This window comes from Cibotium barometz, chromosome 46 (assembly GCF_041138505.1).
Source record: "Cibotium barometz isolate CiBa-2024 chromosome 46, ASM4113850v1, whole genome shotgun sequence".
Classification (NCBI taxonomy): Eukaryota; Viridiplantae; Streptophyta; class Polypodiopsida; order Cyatheales; family Cibotiaceae; genus Cibotium; species Cibotium barometz.
In genome coordinates this window covers 9,595,355-9,613,584 of record NC_141091.1, presented here as the reverse complement: position 1 = coordinate 9,613,584, position 18,230 = coordinate 9,595,355, and the positions used below count along the sequence as shown (strand labels likewise).

At 44.8% G+C, this 18,230-nt stretch overlaps 1 protein-coding gene across 4 annotated transcripts in view; it reads left to right on the top strand.

Moving 5' to 3' along the window:
• LOC147611851 (acetyl-coenzyme A synthetase, chloroplastic/glyoxysomal-like) overlaps positions 1–18,230 on the top strand; it is an 84,230-nt gene that overhangs the window by 25,555 nt on the left and 40,445 nt on the right. For all 4 annotated transcript variants that reach the window (XM_086783729.1, XM_086783730.1, XM_086783731.1 and 1 more), the window contains exons 8-10: positions 16,880–16,968; positions 17,178–17,268; positions 17,359–17,472. In XM_086783729.1, coding sequence (XP_086639855.1) covers positions 16,880–16,968; positions 17,178–17,268; positions 17,359–17,472 — 294 coding nt within the window. The remainder of the gene's footprint in view (positions 1–16,879; positions 16,969–17,177; positions 17,269–17,358; positions 17,473–18,230) is intronic.

The window sequence follows — 18,230 nt, the reverse complement described above, 5'->3', positions numbered from 1 at the left end:
AATTTTTCAGCATCCGCATGCATGGTAGGCCACCATTGCCCATCCTGAGATATACGTCGCACACAAGTAGTAGCTGATGCATGGATTCCACCGATACCCGCATGTGCCCTTTCCAAGATCTCCTCATATTGGTCAGGATTAGGTATAAGCCGCAACACTCCATCATTACCCTGACGATATAATCTCCCTGAGCTTAACTTGAATGGTCGCCATAAGTCCACATTAGGACCCGCTAGTTGTATCTGCCCACTTGTCAAAATTTCTAAGATGGATTCAGACCATTTAGGAGCTGTCTCTACAAGGAAAAGTGTTGAATCTAACATATCATCATCCACACCCACAGGAGCTACGCCAGAGGTGATTCGAGACAAATGATCTGCCCTAAGATGAGTTGTTCCTTTTTGGACTGCCACTTCAAAATCAAACTCAAGAAGGATGATAAACCACCTCACAATCCTTCCAGTTGCACAAGGCTTATTCACCAAATATAGCAATGCTTGATGGTCCACAAAAAATATGAATTTGTTTGCCAAAAGGTAAGGGTGAAACTTTTTCATTGCATATATCATGGACAAACCTTCTCTTTCTGTTGTGGTATAATTCTTCTCAGCATTGTTCAACTGTCGACTAGCATATGAGATTGGGGACTCCTCATTATGTTCTCCCGATTGAGCCAAAATACATCCAATTGCAAAGTTTGAAGCATCAATATGGACATGAAAGATTTGGTTCCAATCTGGTGCCCGTAAGATGGGTGCAGTCACTAATGCTTGCTTCAACTTTTCAAAGGATTCCTCACACTCATCAGTCCAATTAAACTTTACAAGAAGAGCATATAATGGTCTGGCTAGGACAGCGTACATGTAGATGAATCGACGATAATAGCCACAATGTCCCATGAATATTTGTACCCCTTTAGGGTTGATAGGCCGAGGTAATGAGACAATGACATCAATGTTATCCATATCTGTTGAAATTCCATTGCGAGAAACAATATGGTCCAAAATTTTCCCTTGTCTTACCATGAATTTGCACTTGTCAGGATTCAAGCATATACGATAAACTTGACACTTTTGAAACACAAGTCTGAGGTGTTGTATATGATCATCACGCTCTTGTGAGTGAACACATAAATCATCCATGAAGATCTCAAGAAATTGCCTAAGGTACTCCTTGAATATATGACTCATTAACCGCTGAAAGGTTGCTGGTGCATTTGTTAGACCAAATGGCATAACACGATAGACAAAGATACCATCTTCAGTAGCAAAGGCTGTCTTGTGTTGATCCTTTGGATCAAATGACACTTGATTGTAACCGGAGAATCCATCCAAGAAACTATATGCCTTTTTCCCTGCAACTCGTTCCAGAACATGATCCGTGATTGGAAGTGGGTAATGATCACGTATAGTAGCTGCATTTACCTTCTTGAGGTTTACACATACTCGAAGTTTTCCATTTTTCTTGGGCACCACTACAATAGGGGAGACCCATTCAGTGTGTTCAATCTCATAGATAAATTCTGCCTCTAAGAGCTTGTCTATGTCTTCTTTTATCTTTCGTGCAAAATTCTCATTCTAAGTATAAGGACGTTGCTTGGAAGGCTTTGCATCCTCTCGCAATGGAATTGTATGCTGACATATGCTTGGATCAACTCCTTTGAGGTCTTTATAACTCCAAGCAAAAACATCGCGATACTCCTTTATTGTTTGAATTAATAACTTCTCCTCATCTAAGGACAAGTCTGTGGCAATCCACACATAGCGAGGCTCTTCTCCTGGCTTAGTGATATCAATTTTTTTTGCATCTTCTGTGGACCATCATATAAAACCCCTGGCATGCTTGGCTTTTGTTGCATGGGCTGTTGAAGAACAATCTTCCGATCTTGAAGAGTGTACTGTGTGAAGTTGGGGGCAACATTGAGACCTTGTTCTTGTCCACTTGAGTCATCTTTAATTGACGACCATGTGGTTTTGAGCTCTCTGTTGCAATCTTGCATCAGATTTTTTTGTTCAACCGTTATCTTTGCACTTCCGACACTCTCTTTTGAATCGGTTTGAGACTTGAGTTTTGGTTTTTGTTTCTTCGTTTTTTTTGCGATTTTTGCTAACAGTTTTTAGCTTTTCTCCTGGTTGGAATCCATCTGATCGTTTTACTTGGTCTTTGATACTATCTTGTGCTTGTGCTTGGACATAGTATAGATATCCATTCTTTCCTGAGAAGTGAGGTGGTGGTCGAGAGTGTTCATTCTTAAACTCCTCCTTTTCTTTTTGTAGTCTCTCACGTCGTTCCCTCTCATCTTGTTTACGGATTCTCTTATGGCTCTTACAACATTTACGTTTAGGTCGGCTTCGAGGGATCTCTACTTAAACCTCCCTTCCTCTCAAGAGCAGGCGTGCCTTTCCTAACTCTTCCTCAGGGATTATCACATCATTATCAAAATTAGAGTTCCATCCATCTTCCTTATCAGCATCATTAGTTGATTCGAGTGTTAAATCCTCCACTGAGACTTCCTCTACATGCAGTGCTGTTGTGGATGCATCCCCATAGTACAAAACATCTAGAAGGTCACATGGTTGTACCATTCGTATAGGAATAATGTCATATCCATTTGAGTCACAAAATTGAATTGGCTTAGGTAAAGCACATGTCGATAATGTTGCAAGGACATGACTCCATTCTAGTGGATCAATTAAGTGCTCAGGGAAGGGTTGTGGAATGTATGCCTCATCTGATACACTTCGATTACCCCTAAGTCTCTCAGTGTTGAAATCCCTACATGAGGCTCCACACATCCACAGATCTTCTCGCTCATCTGACCATGTAACTCTTGAGCCCTCAGATGAAGCAGAATCAAACTCATCTATTGGAGACCTTGTTACATCACGATATGAGTGATTCTTTAGGTTGACCCTTGTGATGACAAAATCATGCCGGAGGTACAAATAATTGTATCCCCAATCTTGAATCATTTAAAATTGTCGCATGAATGGTCTACCCAATATCACTTCATAGTTTGGATGTTTTCCAAAATCCACTATTGCAAAGGTGTGCTCATATTCAATCCCACATGTGGTGACCAATATGTTCTCAAGCAGCCCAAGGGGATGTTCTAAGCTTCCATCTGCTAGCTGCAAGCGCATCCTGGTACTCCTAATAGCTGGTTTGTCCCACTTTTTCCAAATGGACCTTGTCACAATGTCCACTCGTGCACCACTATCAAGTATTGCAGTCGAAGCTACTTTTCGCACTTCTAATGGGAGGGTAGCATTTCCCTGATCGTCCTCACAAAATTTTCCTACTTTGTTGATAGGAACTGACATAACATGCTTTGTCTCAGGGTGTATAGTACAATGATGGTGACCCTTTTGTAGCAATACCTGCTCTGACAAACATGTGGCAATATCATTCCACAACTCAGGTCGAAGCTTTATCAAATCAAGCAAAGGTATGGTACAAGCCACTGGTGCTGACAAAATAGCTTGCACGATACCCATATCCATCTCCTTTGTCAACCTTCTATGCATGGAGGGTATCCTAAAGGTTTGAGAACAGTTCTCATATTCTCCCAAATAAGATGGTAAGGTTTTCATTGTATGCTTACTTCTAGGAGAAACAATTGTTTGAACTTCCTCCTGGATGCTTGGTCGTCTAAAGTTGTTTTCTGTACCCCTGGTAAAATCCACCTTAGAGAATGGAGGTGAAATAATAGAGGACATATTCTCATTAACTTTCTCATGAACTGCTACCGAGATCTCATTTGCCATGTCCTCGTTAGCATCAATAACTTCATCATTGCATGGGAAGGCAAGACTAGGTGGCGGCAGAATGCCTTCTTTCAATTGGGTGTCAATTGGTGCAGACTTCTCGCTATGAGATTGTGAGATGAGCTCACTTTTCATTTCCCAACTTGATGACACTTCTGGTATGGTTTCTAATGTTGGCTTAAGAGGTTGGGCCCCGAGGGATAGGTGGAGGTGGTCCCTCAAGTATTGATTGAGCTTCCCTAATGAGTTGCTGATGTACAGCTAGATTGATCTTCTCCTCACGAGGGTTTGGGTATTCTTGAAGCTTCTTGGGTAGCTCATATAAAGCTGCAATGCGACTTCTATGAGCATCGATGATGGCATCTAGAGTCTCGTTCACCTTATCCACAAAAAGAGAACCCCCAGAACTATCCTCGGTCGTACTAGCCTCATCTTGTTTAGTACTAGGCCCAGGTTGAGGTTGATGCTCCTCATGCACTTCTTGGGATGTAAACGCTTGATCCTTCATGTTTTGTTTAGAGACTTCTTGAGAACTAGTGGATGCACTCTTAGTTTGCTTGTTGCGGTTCTTTTTCCTCCTAGTGGTCCTTTTTCTATTGGGATGTAGGGTCTTGTCCACTAGATTTGCCTTTGCATCCCTAGTTCGAGGTGTCTCATCAGTTTGCATTTCGGCATTTCGTGTCTGTGATCGAGTCATGACTCTAAGTGGCACGACATCCTCATTCTCTGATGAAGGTGGCGATGGAACTGCCCCTACAAAGTTGACTGAGACCTTTGGTTGAGAGGTGCCTTCCTCATGCGGTTTCAGTAAACAATCCTTTGGGAAGTGTTCTACACAACACCCTAGACAATATCTTTCAATTGGTGGAAACTGTGGTACTGTTGTATTGGATTGAGCTGCTTGCCTTGAGCGATGTGGACAATCACGAGCCCAATGGGGTTAACCGCACTGATAACAGGGGCCCATTAGTTTGGCTTCTACTTTCCTTTGCTGCCATTGACCTGAGGGGCCTGGAGTCCTAGGTTGGTAGTCGCCTAGCAACATCAAAGAATTTTGTTTCCCTGGTTGAGCCTCCAGTGCTTGGCTTGGATATGCGGGACTTTCAAAGAGATTTTCCTTGGATGAATATGATGCATATTCCTCCTCCACATAGCTTGGGTTTACCAAGTCTCTACACATATTTGAATTGTCGTAGTCAACAACCCTCACAGGAGCAGTCCCAAGAGTAGGAGGTTGAGCTCCAAGAACAGGTCGTGCTTGCTCTTGTGCCATCGGTGGCTTACGTTCAAAATTAGTATACTGTTGATGCATTTGTGGAGCCACTCCACCCCTTTGTTGCTCACGCTCCTGTCTCATTCTTGCAATGCGAGTACATTCCTGTGTGGTGTGGGTAAAGTTCCAAGCACAGGCATGGCACCACTTTTTTGTGGGTTGGTTTGTGACTAGAGGAGAAAAGGTATTACATTCTTCGGTTTTATGGTTACCGCCACATGCTCCACAAAGATGAGGACCTGTAGGTAGTACACTCCTCATTTGCTGCTCTGCTGTTGTTGTGGCTGCATGGATGGGCATTAGGTTTGTCCCAATCTCCTTAGTACTAGGTTAGCTATCTGGTCTGGATTTACTAGCGCACTAGACCCTGAACTTTGGTCATTATCCCACTGATCCCTAGGTTGCACCTCAGGGCCAGAACCATCTTGGAATTTGAAGTTATATGTGAAATCCATAGCATCATGGCAACACTCATTGAAATTTGTATGCTTCTTTGCATAGAGATGTGTATGCAGTGTTGAATTTTTGAGTCCTTTTAAGAAGAGAGAAATTAATTGACTCGGGTGGGCTTCTCGTCTTCTGGGCAACGATTAATGTATTACTTCATCCTATTTACACAATCTCTAACACTCTCAGTCTCGCCTTGCTTGAAAGAGCAGATGTTTGCTACCGTGTCATGCTGAATCCCCATCAAGGAAAAAGCAGCAATGAATCTCTCTTCCAGAACTCGTAAAGAAGATTTGTCTGAAGCCTCTAGTGCCTGAAACCAAGCAAGGGCCTTTCTCTCAAGAGTGAGCCCAAATCCTTCAATTTGCGTATGCTTGTGAGTCACTTGCTCAGCTCGAACTGCTTGCCTAAATGCTGCTACATGGTCATATGGATCTCCCGACCCTTCGTACTTCTTTACCAGTTTCTGAAGAGTTGATGGCTTTACTTGTCTTGAATACTCATTATAGGGCCTACGGCCTCTCACTCTCAGTGGGAATTGTTCCTCTCTTTGGTAAAATGGTCCACATGCATCCCAAATTGGGGTGGGTCACCTATTACCTGCCTCACCAACCCCCTCCAAAGATCTTGTTATCCGCATTTCAGGAGGTGCATTTATGGGAGGCCGAGTTGGCTCCCCTACCCTCCGATTGTCATAGTGAGAGAAACGTTGTTGTGGTGTGATTTGTGGTCGCACTTTTGGTGTAGGATAATATCTTGGTGCTAGAGTTGGGCTACTTGCAGTAGTCCACTTTGATATTGAGTGTCCCTCTCTAATGAACTCTCGTAGAGGAGGAGCAGCAGTTTCTCCAAGAAAGGCTGTCTCTCCTGGTTTAGCTGTATTTGTTGAGAACACTTCCATGAATAATGGTTGTCCTTTCCAAGTGAGCTCCCGAATCTCCTTCCAATCTAAGGTTCGGTATTCATTGGCCCATTTATCAACGATTCGGTTCTTGTATTCTGCAAGCTTCTCGACTACCACCACAAGTGCTAGAGGAAGATCTAGCTCTGGCAATCTAGTTGTGGCATAATATCCTTCTAAAGAGTCCTTATAGACCTCTTGAAGTGGGTCATCCTGTAAGACCTTTGTCACTGGAATTTGTCGTACAAACTCCCATTGGTTCTCAGTCTCCCGATGCATTTTGCTCTTGCCTTTCCTATCCCTTTCCAAATTTAGATCTACAAGAAGTAAATCATCTATGGATGGCTTTGAGGACTGGGCATTGAATGGTCCAAGCATGTCCGGCTCAATGAGCCAATCATCTCTAGACTCCCTTGGTCTGGAAAGCTTTGATAAGTCTAAGAACTCGCTTTTAGAGAGCTCCCCTAATTTGTCTACATGACTCATGAGGGAAGCATGTCTTAACTTTTGTCGAGAAGATTACACTGACGAGATTTTTGTGTGACCATGGATAGCTTATTGTTGTTAGCATGGCGAGGATGGGCCGTTGTGCGATATTTTCCTTAAGGTGCACTAGGCTTACTGATGATTGTACTGGTACTTTTACAATGTGCAGATTTGGGCTCTACAGAGTAGAGATCCCTTTATAGACCTAGATTGAGGTTTTTACCTTTCGGAGTTGGATCGGTACTAGGTTTTAGTACCAGAGATGTTACGTGAGGGAGACATGATATGAAGATGTGTGATATACACAACATTGATGGTATATCCTATACTTGATTTTTGAGATGTCTTTGGCTCACGTATGTACTCTAGCCCAGGATCATAGGAAGGGTTGGATGGCATTTCTTGTGGAGTTCTTGCATGCTGTAATGGTAGCAGGTTTCCTTAGGGCTTAGTTTGGATGCACCTTTGTTTCATCTCAGATTTCGAGATGAGAGAGGCTATCACTTATTGCATGTAAGATGGTGTTCTTGGATATAACTTGATTATCCGAGGATTTTGTCTTCTGGATGGGGCTTAAGTTTGTTTTTAGTGCACAAATACAAAGGTGGAGGTGGGTGCTATGGTTGTTTCCTTGGGACAGTTTAGCAACTTCTTATGGAGTTTATGGTTTCTTTCGAGAAACGGTGCTATTTTGGTTAAAAGTAGTGTGCCTTGAGACTATTCTCCTGGTTTTAAACTGAGGTTAATAGGGTTAACATGTGGTAGCCATATTGAGGATTTGGCCAGCCTTATAAGTGTGATTGTCTTATGTGCCAGGGAGTTGCTACAAACACAATATTACTTGAGACAAAATTTTTGTGGATGAGTGTTCACATTTTGGATAGGTTCATGATCTTATTTGGGGCAGGATTGCCATAGATGAATGTTCTACACTTATGGTAGCCCCATGATTATGGGAGGAAGTAAGAGGGAGTATCATATAGGGCGAATTGATGTGGTGGACTAACTTGAAAGTCAACGTTCTTCAGGTGGAGTGTGGGTGTGTCAAGACAGGATTGGGAAGAAATTGATCACTCCAGTTCATTAGCCACACCTTTGATGTGGCAAATGTATGGTTTACAAGATTCCGTTGAGCAGATGTTTTAGCTTCTGATGTGATAGTTATCGAGAACTCATGATTGTTGGATGCGCCAGCCCCTCCATAAGCTCTCTGCCTTTTTAACCAATAGGGAGGTGCCTCAAAAACAGCCCGCCAACCCCCTTTTCTCCTAAAAAAAACAAGAGCAATAGCAAAAAGCGTGTCTCCCAAATTAGCTTTTTTTGAACCATCAAAGGTTATAAAACCTTATAAATTAAAATCTCTTTGTCCCCTTCACACTTGGGGTTGTCCACACATGGATTTCCTTTTTAACTCCAAACTGATGCCATTCACACTGTCCACCATGTCCTCGTGCCCACCTGCATTCTGTCCAGAGAAAAACACAGGGTCGTAACAGTGCGAGTTGTCACAAAATTCCTCATTGCTTCTGTTTTCTACTGTTCATGTGTGACATATGGAGCTTGACATGACATACATCTGTGGCTTGTGGAGCTTGACATGGTGTGTTTGTATGGCATATGGAGCTTGACATGACAATACATGTATGGCTCATGGAGCCTAACATGATGGTACATGTATGGCTTGTGGGGCCTGACATGGTGTACATGTGTGGCTCATGGAGCCTGACATGAGATGATTTCTCAGGACTAGTTATCGTGGTGATCTTCTGTATTTATGTTTTGGGAAGATTCCGAAAGAATCATGAAGCCCTAGACACTTTACTTGATACAACTGAGCAGATGGGTGTTTCTTCCAGTCTAGCTGCACTCATGTGTGTGCATGACTTCGATTTTATATTTGGATGACTTGTATTGTTTGCCTGGACAATGCTTGAGATTACTTCCTGTGTTGTCCATGGAGCCAGTGACGCATGGGCACCCTGTGGACATGTATGTGCACACCTGTTTGGGACTGATAGGTGGTCTACATGTGTTTTGCAAGTGGTAAGTGTCCCTAAAAACCCAATTTACAGCTTTATGATCTCATATACTAATAATTATGGGTGCACGTCCACACTCACTTATAAGTGACCGGACAACTTATAAGATATTCACACTGGGCAGGACTATTTTAATACATGTGGCAGCCAAAAGGCGGGCACCGGACTGATAGTAAGCGCCTTCTTTTGGACCAAAAAAGCACACGACTGGGTTATTTTTGGGCTGAGGTGCTCTATTATTGAAGGAACTCCAGTTTTGGCTCAGGCACATGCTTTCTGTGTGCATGAGAGAGCTGGTCGACCAGTTTTACAGCCTTCTACTGCCATCTATTGCGACAGAAATCAACCAGGAGTATGGGGGAAGTTGGTCGACTTCTTTTGGAAGCTTCTCATATGCTGGCCGGCTGTTTACAGCCCTAAAAAGCTGCTGGTAAGGGCATTGGAAAGAGCATAAGAGCTGGCCAATTTGTGTGAAAGGGATTCCCTACTGATTGGAGACCTTTTGGCTTGTGAACTGCTGCTGGTCAACTTCTCTTAGAGCTGGTTGACTGCGGTAAACAATCCTTCAAGGCTGGTCAACTTGCTTTGTGAGCCAGACAAGAGGAAGATGGAGATGCAGGGCTGTCCCGGGCTGATGTGGTAGTGCTATGGGCTGTCCATGGTTGTCCTACATGTGCTTTATGGTGGGAATGCTCTCTTGTGCTGAGGAGTGACTTCAAATTCAACATATGCTTTGTTTTGTTTTCATATTGTATTGGAAGAAACAGGTGCTAGCTAGTGGAGAATCCTTAGGCACCCGCAAAGTTGTATTTGAAGCAGACTCCTTTTTGGTAATCTAACCATAAAGAGGGGGGGGGGGGGGGGGGGGGTCAGCCCATGTTCTGGCCCCTAGTGTGGTGTACTGTGTAGAATTGTTATCTTTCTCTTATCTGGCATGCTTATGTGTTTAATGAGTTTTCATGATTGATAAGATTTCCATGTTACAATTGCCCTTCCGTTACATTGGTATCAGAGCTTGGCTTTCTACAAAGCTTGCGCCTTATATGATGTTGGATATGGCTGCTGTAAGGAGTCATTATCCATGAGAGAAGGTTGGGATTTTGAGGAAGTCCTCTTCTTACTATTATGCCTTGAAAGAGGTTGCTTTTGGTTTAAGCGGCAGTGAGCGTGTGGAAAGACTGGCCCTCCTTTTTGTGTAGGGGCACTGTTGCACCCTTGCAATCTATTCAGTATCATACTTGGAAAGCTGGTAGAGAGCGATTCCGGGGCATGGGAATTCTTTTCTTTCTGAAAATCTGGTAAATACATCATGGCCAGCCAGTTAGATCATTCTGTGGAGGACTCTATCCGTATTCGCCGCATACGGGAAGAGGATAGAGATAGGGGCCAAGTTGGGGCTTTGGTAGATAACGATCCGTTGTTATCTGCTAGGGCTGAGGATCAGCAAGATCTTGATGCTTTGATGTATGAGCTTGAAGAGCTCCGTGCCTTGCAGAGGGATCTGGATGTACAAAGGGTTATTGAATCAAAGTCTCAGGTTAAGGCTGATGTGGTCTCTTTTGATGCAATTGTCCAATAGATGGGAATTGACAAACCTGGAGAGTTGGCTATTGCTAATTTGAAAAGCTGTGGCGATGATGTTTTTGATGATGAGGGCAAGTGGGTCTTCACACGACAACCTCGCAGGCTATTCCGTGAAGAGAATTTTGATGATGTTGTGAGAGGGCATGCAGCCCGAAGAACCAGTGATGTGAGGGCATGCAGCCTGAGCAAGTGATGTAAGTGGGCATGCAACCCGAACAGATGTTATGAGGGGGCATGCAGGCCATGCAACTGATATGAGAGGGCATTCAGCCCGAGGGGATTATGTACATCGACATGCAGCCCGAGCGGTTGATGAGGGGTTTTCAGCCCATTTGAGAGATGCAGAAGATCTTCATGCATTGTCTGTGATATCTCCACCTTCTAGGTATGTTTCTGCTCCCAGAGTTCCATTCCGAGTGGAGGGTGTTACACATGAAATCAGCCCTAGACTTGGGTATTGCATCCATCATAGACATGACGAAGAGGATGATGTTCTAGAGCGACGGGATGCTCGACACATCAAGAAGGCCAAAGAGTTTAAGTCGGGAGACAAGGACATTAAATTTGAGAGCTATAATGGAAAGCTGTATACCACCAAGGCACTTGCATTCATAAGGCAATTTGAAATAGCCTTTTGCACTGAGGACTTCACAGAGAAATCTATGCCAGTCACTGAGGCTTTCCCACTTGCCTTGTCCTTATCATCCTTGGCCTTGGATTGGCTACCCTTGTCATTGCCTTTCTGCTACCACTTTTGTTGAGTCCTAGACTTGGAACTATTGTGTCTTGAGGGTTGTAGCAAGAGGAACCGCATCTAAAAGATCACGGGGCTGATGTGCACGAATGTTTGCGTGCAAAGACGATTTCAAACCATCCGATTTGTTCTACTGTAAAGCCAGATGAGTGACTTTGTTCACAAACTAGAGGAATGGTTGCATGTTCCAGCGCAATCCCCACAAATCGTTCAACCTGCTCCAATTGGCGGACAGTCCTTGGGATCATGAGCAAAAGCTTCCGAAAACGAGCGAGATAATTGGTTATCAATTCACCATGTTTCTGCATAAAACGCTTCAACTGTTTATTCAATTCATGCTGCTAATCTATGGGAATGAACTGCTTCAAGACTGCCTTGCGGTAGTCATCCCAACAAGTCAGAGAGTGGTGCCTAAGGTGGTCTTCCCACCACAAGAGAGCGGCACCCGTCAAAGCTTTACGCACCAAATGGAACTAAAAAATATTTGAACCACTTGTTGCGGCCAACGTGGCATCCATCTCACGCGTCCAATTGGTGATGACTTCTCCGTCCATCAGCCTGTTAAACTTGGGACGCTTTAGAAGCTTCATCGTTTGAGCTCATCTCATCTCCGCTGCGTATTCTGTCATGGTATCAGAGCCTAGGCTCTAGATAGGTCTTGGGATGTGTGTGAGCAAGAGGGGGGCTGTTTTGTGGCTGATTGGTGGACTGTTCTGGACTGTTCGGGAAGAGGAGAAGCAAGAGGAAGGCGGGCTGATTTGCTGGACAGCCACTTGTAGGTATCAATTCTTCTTTGTTCCCACGCACCCACCCTTTTCAGAGGACATCCCCGCTATGGCAGATCTGTTTGAGATGGCCGAGAGACATGTGAAGATCCCGACACTCCCCACGTTCCCGGTGGACCGTCAGTTGGACGGGAGCAACTACGGCATATGGAAGGTGATGATGGAATCTGTTCTGGAGCTTACGACCTCGTCGATTTCGTCATTGTTGGTGTAGCATATTAACAAGCTGCAGGCTCTTCAGCAGGAAGTTCTTCAGGCTGGGAAGGAGATATCGTCAGAGGACATGGCCATCACGTTGCTGTCACATTTGCCCTCTTCGTACTCAACATTTTACTCCTCTTTGATTACCAGTGGTGGTAGGCTCAGCACCATCATGTGGGAGGAGCTTGTGCCCATGGTCCTGGACCAGGAGGAACGATTCACGAACCCTCCTCAGGGTGGAGGTTCGGAGGCCTTAACTGGCCAACGGTCGAAAGGCCGTAACTCGGGCAAAGGGAAGGCTTCATCGGAGAAGTCTTCTGAGAAGAAGTCCGACACTGACCGCGAGAAACTGAAGGCAGAGAGGACCTGTAATGATTGTGGCGAGAAGGGCCACTACTGGAGGTAGTGTCCCAAGCGGAAGACCGAGAAGGGTGAAGACTCCTCAGCAGCAATCATGAAGACTCCGGCTTTTGTGCACCTGGAGGTGATGGACACCGATGTTTCATTTTCTTCAGGCAGGGAGGAGATTAGAGGACTCTCCGCAACGGATACTCGGGAGTGGATTCTCGATAGTGGTACTTCTAGGCACATGACTCCTCCTCGTTCCGGTTTACAGGATCTCTGCAGGCTTTCTGGTTATATACTTACTGGGAATACGTCCACTATCCCAGTTCACAGTGAGGGGAGGATGGAGATAGTTCCCGATGGTAGAGGGGGGAAGCATTCCTCCCAGGTGTTGTATGTTCCGGCACTTGGTTTTCATCTGTTGTCAGTGCATCAGGTGTGCAAGACTGGCGTACGGGTGGAGTTTGATGAGCATTTTGTTGCTCTCCGGGACAAAGCAATAGGCCAAGTGGTTTGGGAAGGCGGAGTGGAGAACGGAGTTTACAGGCTTTCAGCACTCTCTCTCCTAGGTCCTCAGGTTTGTGATGAGTGGCAATCTGGTAATGGCCACTTAAGTGTGGATACGCTGCAGGTGCGGGCTTTCCGAGACCAAGTGGTGGATAGCTTGCCAGTAGATGGTAGCAGTTGGCAGGAACTTTCCAGTACTGATGTTGGTAGTTCTTGTGTTCGTGAGTTAGAGGAAGCTGAACAGGTCACTTATGCTCTGATGTCTTGTAGTGTTCGGGACATAGAACTTCCAGTTGTTGAGGATGTTCTTTCCACGGGGACCTTTCGGAAAGCCAGGCAGGTGGCAGGTGCTTACTTGCAGAAGGAGGTGGTTTCTCCAGGCTTTGTGGTTCCGGATTCAGAGGGGGTGGTTGACAGGTTTCATCAGGTTTCCAGGACTTGTTTGTGCACCGTAACAGGTGGTGATCCTTGTGAGTAGTGTGATGTCTCTGTGACTCAGAAGCTGTATGGTTCACGGATCTGGTTGATGGACACCAGATTGGACAGGAGCTTCCTGATGAGGCAGTTGAGCTCATGGTTGCAAATGTCTCTTTGGGAGACAGGATTGCGTTTCCTGTGGTTTCTGCGGCATGCGAAGGATCAGGGACTCTTGTACACAGGAGAGGGATTGTTGGATGGAGTCCGACTCCACGGTTGGAGTGACTTGGTTTGGGGAGGAGATCCGGACACGAGGGGATCTACTTCAAGCCCAGGAGCAGTTTTACGGAGCAGGAGGAGGTTACATTGCAGGTTTGGGCTTCCACTGGAGGAACCCATGGTCATCCAGAGGCACTTTGTTCGTGAACAGATCGTTGTTGATGACATCTTGCTAGAGTTCTGTTCGACGGAGGACAGTACGGTGGACCTCTTCACGAAGTCGCTCTCTCAGGATTTGCTCAGGCGGCACCCCAGCTCCCAGTGGTTGGTTTCACAGCCTGGAGCTGAGAGGGGGTGTTAGAAGTCATCTCCTGTCTAGATTTATACACCAGGGCCTTTGTTGTGGGTGTGCCGCCCTTATCAGGTGTTTTATCATTTTTCCTCACTCCCCGCATTTTCCCCCTATTTTTTCCCATTTTTCCGTAGTGTGGATGGATGCCAGATGGTTGGCAGGAGCCCATGGGGCTGGCTGACTGCACCCCATGGCTGGCCGACCTGTTTTACACAGTCGTGTAGGTGCTGGTGGCTGGCCGACTCGGTTCTTCAGTCGTGGAGGCTATTACAGCTGGCCGACTGCCTTGTGCAGTCGTGGAGGGCCTCTAGCACAGGCCGACTGCATCTATGGGGCATATAAATATGCCCCACTACTCTTTGTATCTTTTCGCGGGATCTTCTTGTGTATATAGAGTAGAGTTACACGCCTACATCTCTCTCTCTCTTGTGCTGTTTTTCTGCCTGCGTTTTTGCTCGTGTTCCCAGATCTGGTCATCATCTCCGCTGCGTACTCTGACAGACTATTGGTGACGTGAATGGCCATACACGCTAGTGTAGAATGATGTCTGCTAGAGTGGGAGCAAAGCTCATCCAATGTATCCTTGCCTGCATCCAAAGGAGAGAAAAATCTTCCTCTAGAAAGTTTTGACACTTGATCCTCCGAATCGTCCAACGCTTGCTCCGAAGCATGAGGCCTTGTAGATTCCAGATCCGGAATAATAGGTGCTTGAGGTGCCGACTCCATCTTGTTGAGACGGGCAGATATAGCCTCGATTTAACCACCTATGTGTCCATGGATGTCTTCATACTAAGAAGAAAATCAGTGACTTTTGAATTCATGGCAAATATCAAGTGATCAAGGACCAGGTGAGGGATGTCAGCCCTGCGTGATGAGGTAAGGGTTTGGTGGGGCAGGAAAGCACAATTTTCCCCAATGAACCTAGGTACAATGAAGCGGATATTCACTTTCATCCAAGCAGCTAATGCACACGGGTGTCAAAAAAGAAAAAAAACTTTTAGGTGCTCTAGGCTTTGATACCAAGTGTAGAACACTTGCACCTATGTGCTAGGGTTTTCCATAGATAGAAAGAAGAGTGTGGCAAAATGACACATATAGCACAAAGAAGAGTCCTGAACTATTACTTTGTATTACATAGAAGAAAGCAGTAATACAACTGAAATTCAAGAACAAGATGTGGCTTAGAATGAAGACACCAAATCACAGCCCTATGATCTTGTGTACACTCGTGGTTAGCACTTTGCCTACAGAGAAACACTCTCTGAAGTCCAACATTGAGGAAAGGAGATGAATACGAAGATTTGGCTACCCACGTATATATATGCACCAATGCTCCTAGCCAGCCAGTAGTGCTGTTACCACTTCATTATCGCCACATCATCATAGCCATGTGGCAGTGCCACGTGTCACTTGCGCTTTGTCAGACTTGCCTGTTGGTGGCTCTCTAATGTCCAGTTGTGCCTTGCATTCTTGTAGGTGTGTCACACCACATCCCCCGCATGCTAAAACTATGCTATGGGCCTCCCTATACATGCAGAGACCCCTCTGATCCAGTCCTGGCAAAACCCCATACATGCCATCATGCCTTCCAAGAAGTCCCAATCCACTCTATCATATGCTTTTTCAAAGTCCAGGAGGAGGATGGCAAGAGGTTGCTGGCTAGATTTAGCCCACTTTACAACTTCCCAAAATGGGAAGATGTTATCAAATATACTCCTTCCTTGGAGTAACCCATTTTGTTGCCTCCGTAGTCGGGGAGCTCATAGGCGACCCAAAAAAGGCGAATCTAGTTTGAGGCTCCAGATGGGTAGAAAAGCTGCCCATTGGTCCTGCATGGCCCTAGAGCTGCTCCCATTGGTTGTGGAGGTTATGGATATGGAGTGGGCTGACTTTGCAGGAGTGTCAATGGACTTGTGGCAGAAGGGTGTTATGTATCTAATCCTCAAGATTAGGCCCTAATCCCAATGATTAGCTAAGGGCCACCCAGTGTCAGGGTATGAAAATCTTCCATGGCTCCAAGCTTACAAGATCAGCATACACTTATGGTCTTTTGGATTGGTTGTCATGTGGCCTTCCTATGCATTGTGGATCTCACTCATGGAAAGCAGTTTGGATTTGAGTTATTTAAAAGCACAACTACTAATAAATCAACCTTTTCAGGATATGAACTAATGCATTGTCATTATTACAATTCCTACCTGGGTATAGAGAGTTTTTAGTGGGTGAGCGGTGGCAGGCAAGTCCCACAGTACCTGGGCTCCTCACACTTGGTCGCTGCTGTGCCCAGATGCGAGACTTGGTCCCCCCGGGGCAATGCCTTAAGGTAGGCAGCAAAACTGCTCTCGGAAATGGGAATGACGAAGCTAATGGCAAATGCGTTTCTCTGTTCGAATCTAAGGGTGGCACTCTGAAGCCGTGTTAGACCCTGGAGAAACAAACTAATGCCCAGGACTATCGAAGGTAGTGTATACTTGATCCTTCTAGTACCCATTTGTCAAAAGGAAAATATACTTCAATATGTGTGCTATTTGACTCTTAATGTTGAAGGCCTCAAAACTGTTCTCGCACTAGGAGGAGGGGTTTCAATTCAATCAGAGCGTTAGCGTGCCTGTCAAAGCTATGAAGTACAGGATCCTGAACCGTTTGCATTGAAATTGAAGTGGAAATCCTTTTTTTGGGTGATTCTTTCTCTAATCTACAAGCATTAGAACCTGTTACACAACAAGAATAGGCACAACCACTTGGGCTAGAGCCTCCAAAAGTGGAAGGACTTCTAGCTTCATTTCTTTTCCTTTTTTGCAGGGTGTGGTGCATACAGTTGGGGGCTACATGTTGTTTGCTGCTATTACTTACAAATATGTTTTCGACTTCAGACCAGGCGATATCTTCTGGTATCGTAACACTTTGCAGCTTTCACTTTGAAATTTCACTTTAGCAGCATCTTATTTCACCGTGGCTTGTGCTTCATTTGATAGACCTCTTGAATAAGAAAGCCTTTCAAATTTTCAGATATGCTTACATGAATGATTATGATTTGGTGTTTGTCTTTTAACCCACACAGGAGCCATGTTATGTGAATTGCAATTTGATATTTGCACAGGTGTACAGCTGACTGTGGATGGATTACGGGTCACACGTATGTGACGTATGGACCGCTATTGAATTGTGCAACTTGTGTGATTTATGAAGGGGTATCTTTTCCAGGTTGTGTTTGTATTGTGGATGCTATTTTATTGAGTAATGTGCACACCTCAACTATTTTTCATTTTGTTGCAAGGCAGATACCAGCTTGGCCTGATGCTGGAAGGTATTGGCAGATAATTGATAAGTTCAAAGTAACTATTTTACTTACAGCACCAACAGCAATCCGTACATTGGAGGCACGCGGTGATGAAGTATGCTTTTCAAAAAAAAAAATTGTGTTGTAATCTCTTCTAGAAAGGAAGCCAAATGAAAATAAGAGTTTGATCATTTTTCAAGCCCATGGACCCATGGATTGTCTGTGTGTGTGTAGAGAGAGAGAGAGAGAGAGAGAGAGAGAGAGAGAGAGAACCCTCGAAGTGAGAGGCTCTCATCAAAGTACATCTAAAAAGAGTGGAAAAGTACTTCATAGGATCAATCTGCTGCAGCTCAAAACTTTCATGCAATGACTGACGTAATGATCAATAGAAATATAGGTACTTGTCAATCCGAGCTTGTGCAAACACCTCATAATTACGATCCAGCCATATTGTCCATATAGCCCAATAACTTGTCTATGCAAAGAAAAGAGCATATTCTTGCACTATGGAAGGATATCTTCCAAACATCCAAAACATTTTCCCAAATGTCATCCTAGGGAATTTTGTTCGCATATCTGAAAATAGACGATTCAGAAAATCCCTTGTATCAGTGCATGCCCATAGCAAATGGTAAATACTCTTTTCATATGATGATTGCATCAGAAACAATTTGGAGCCACAATTTTTCGCTTTGCCAAATACTCTCCTATTGGGAGCGTTTCAGTGAGGCATCTCCATAGAAAAACCTTCTGCTTTAAAGGCAATTTGCTTTGCCATATCTTTCCCAAATTACCTTTCCACCAGCCTAAGGACTTGTTCATATGCCACGCTGGATCCGCATGTCCCTTTATCCATGGCTGTGGAAGCAGTAA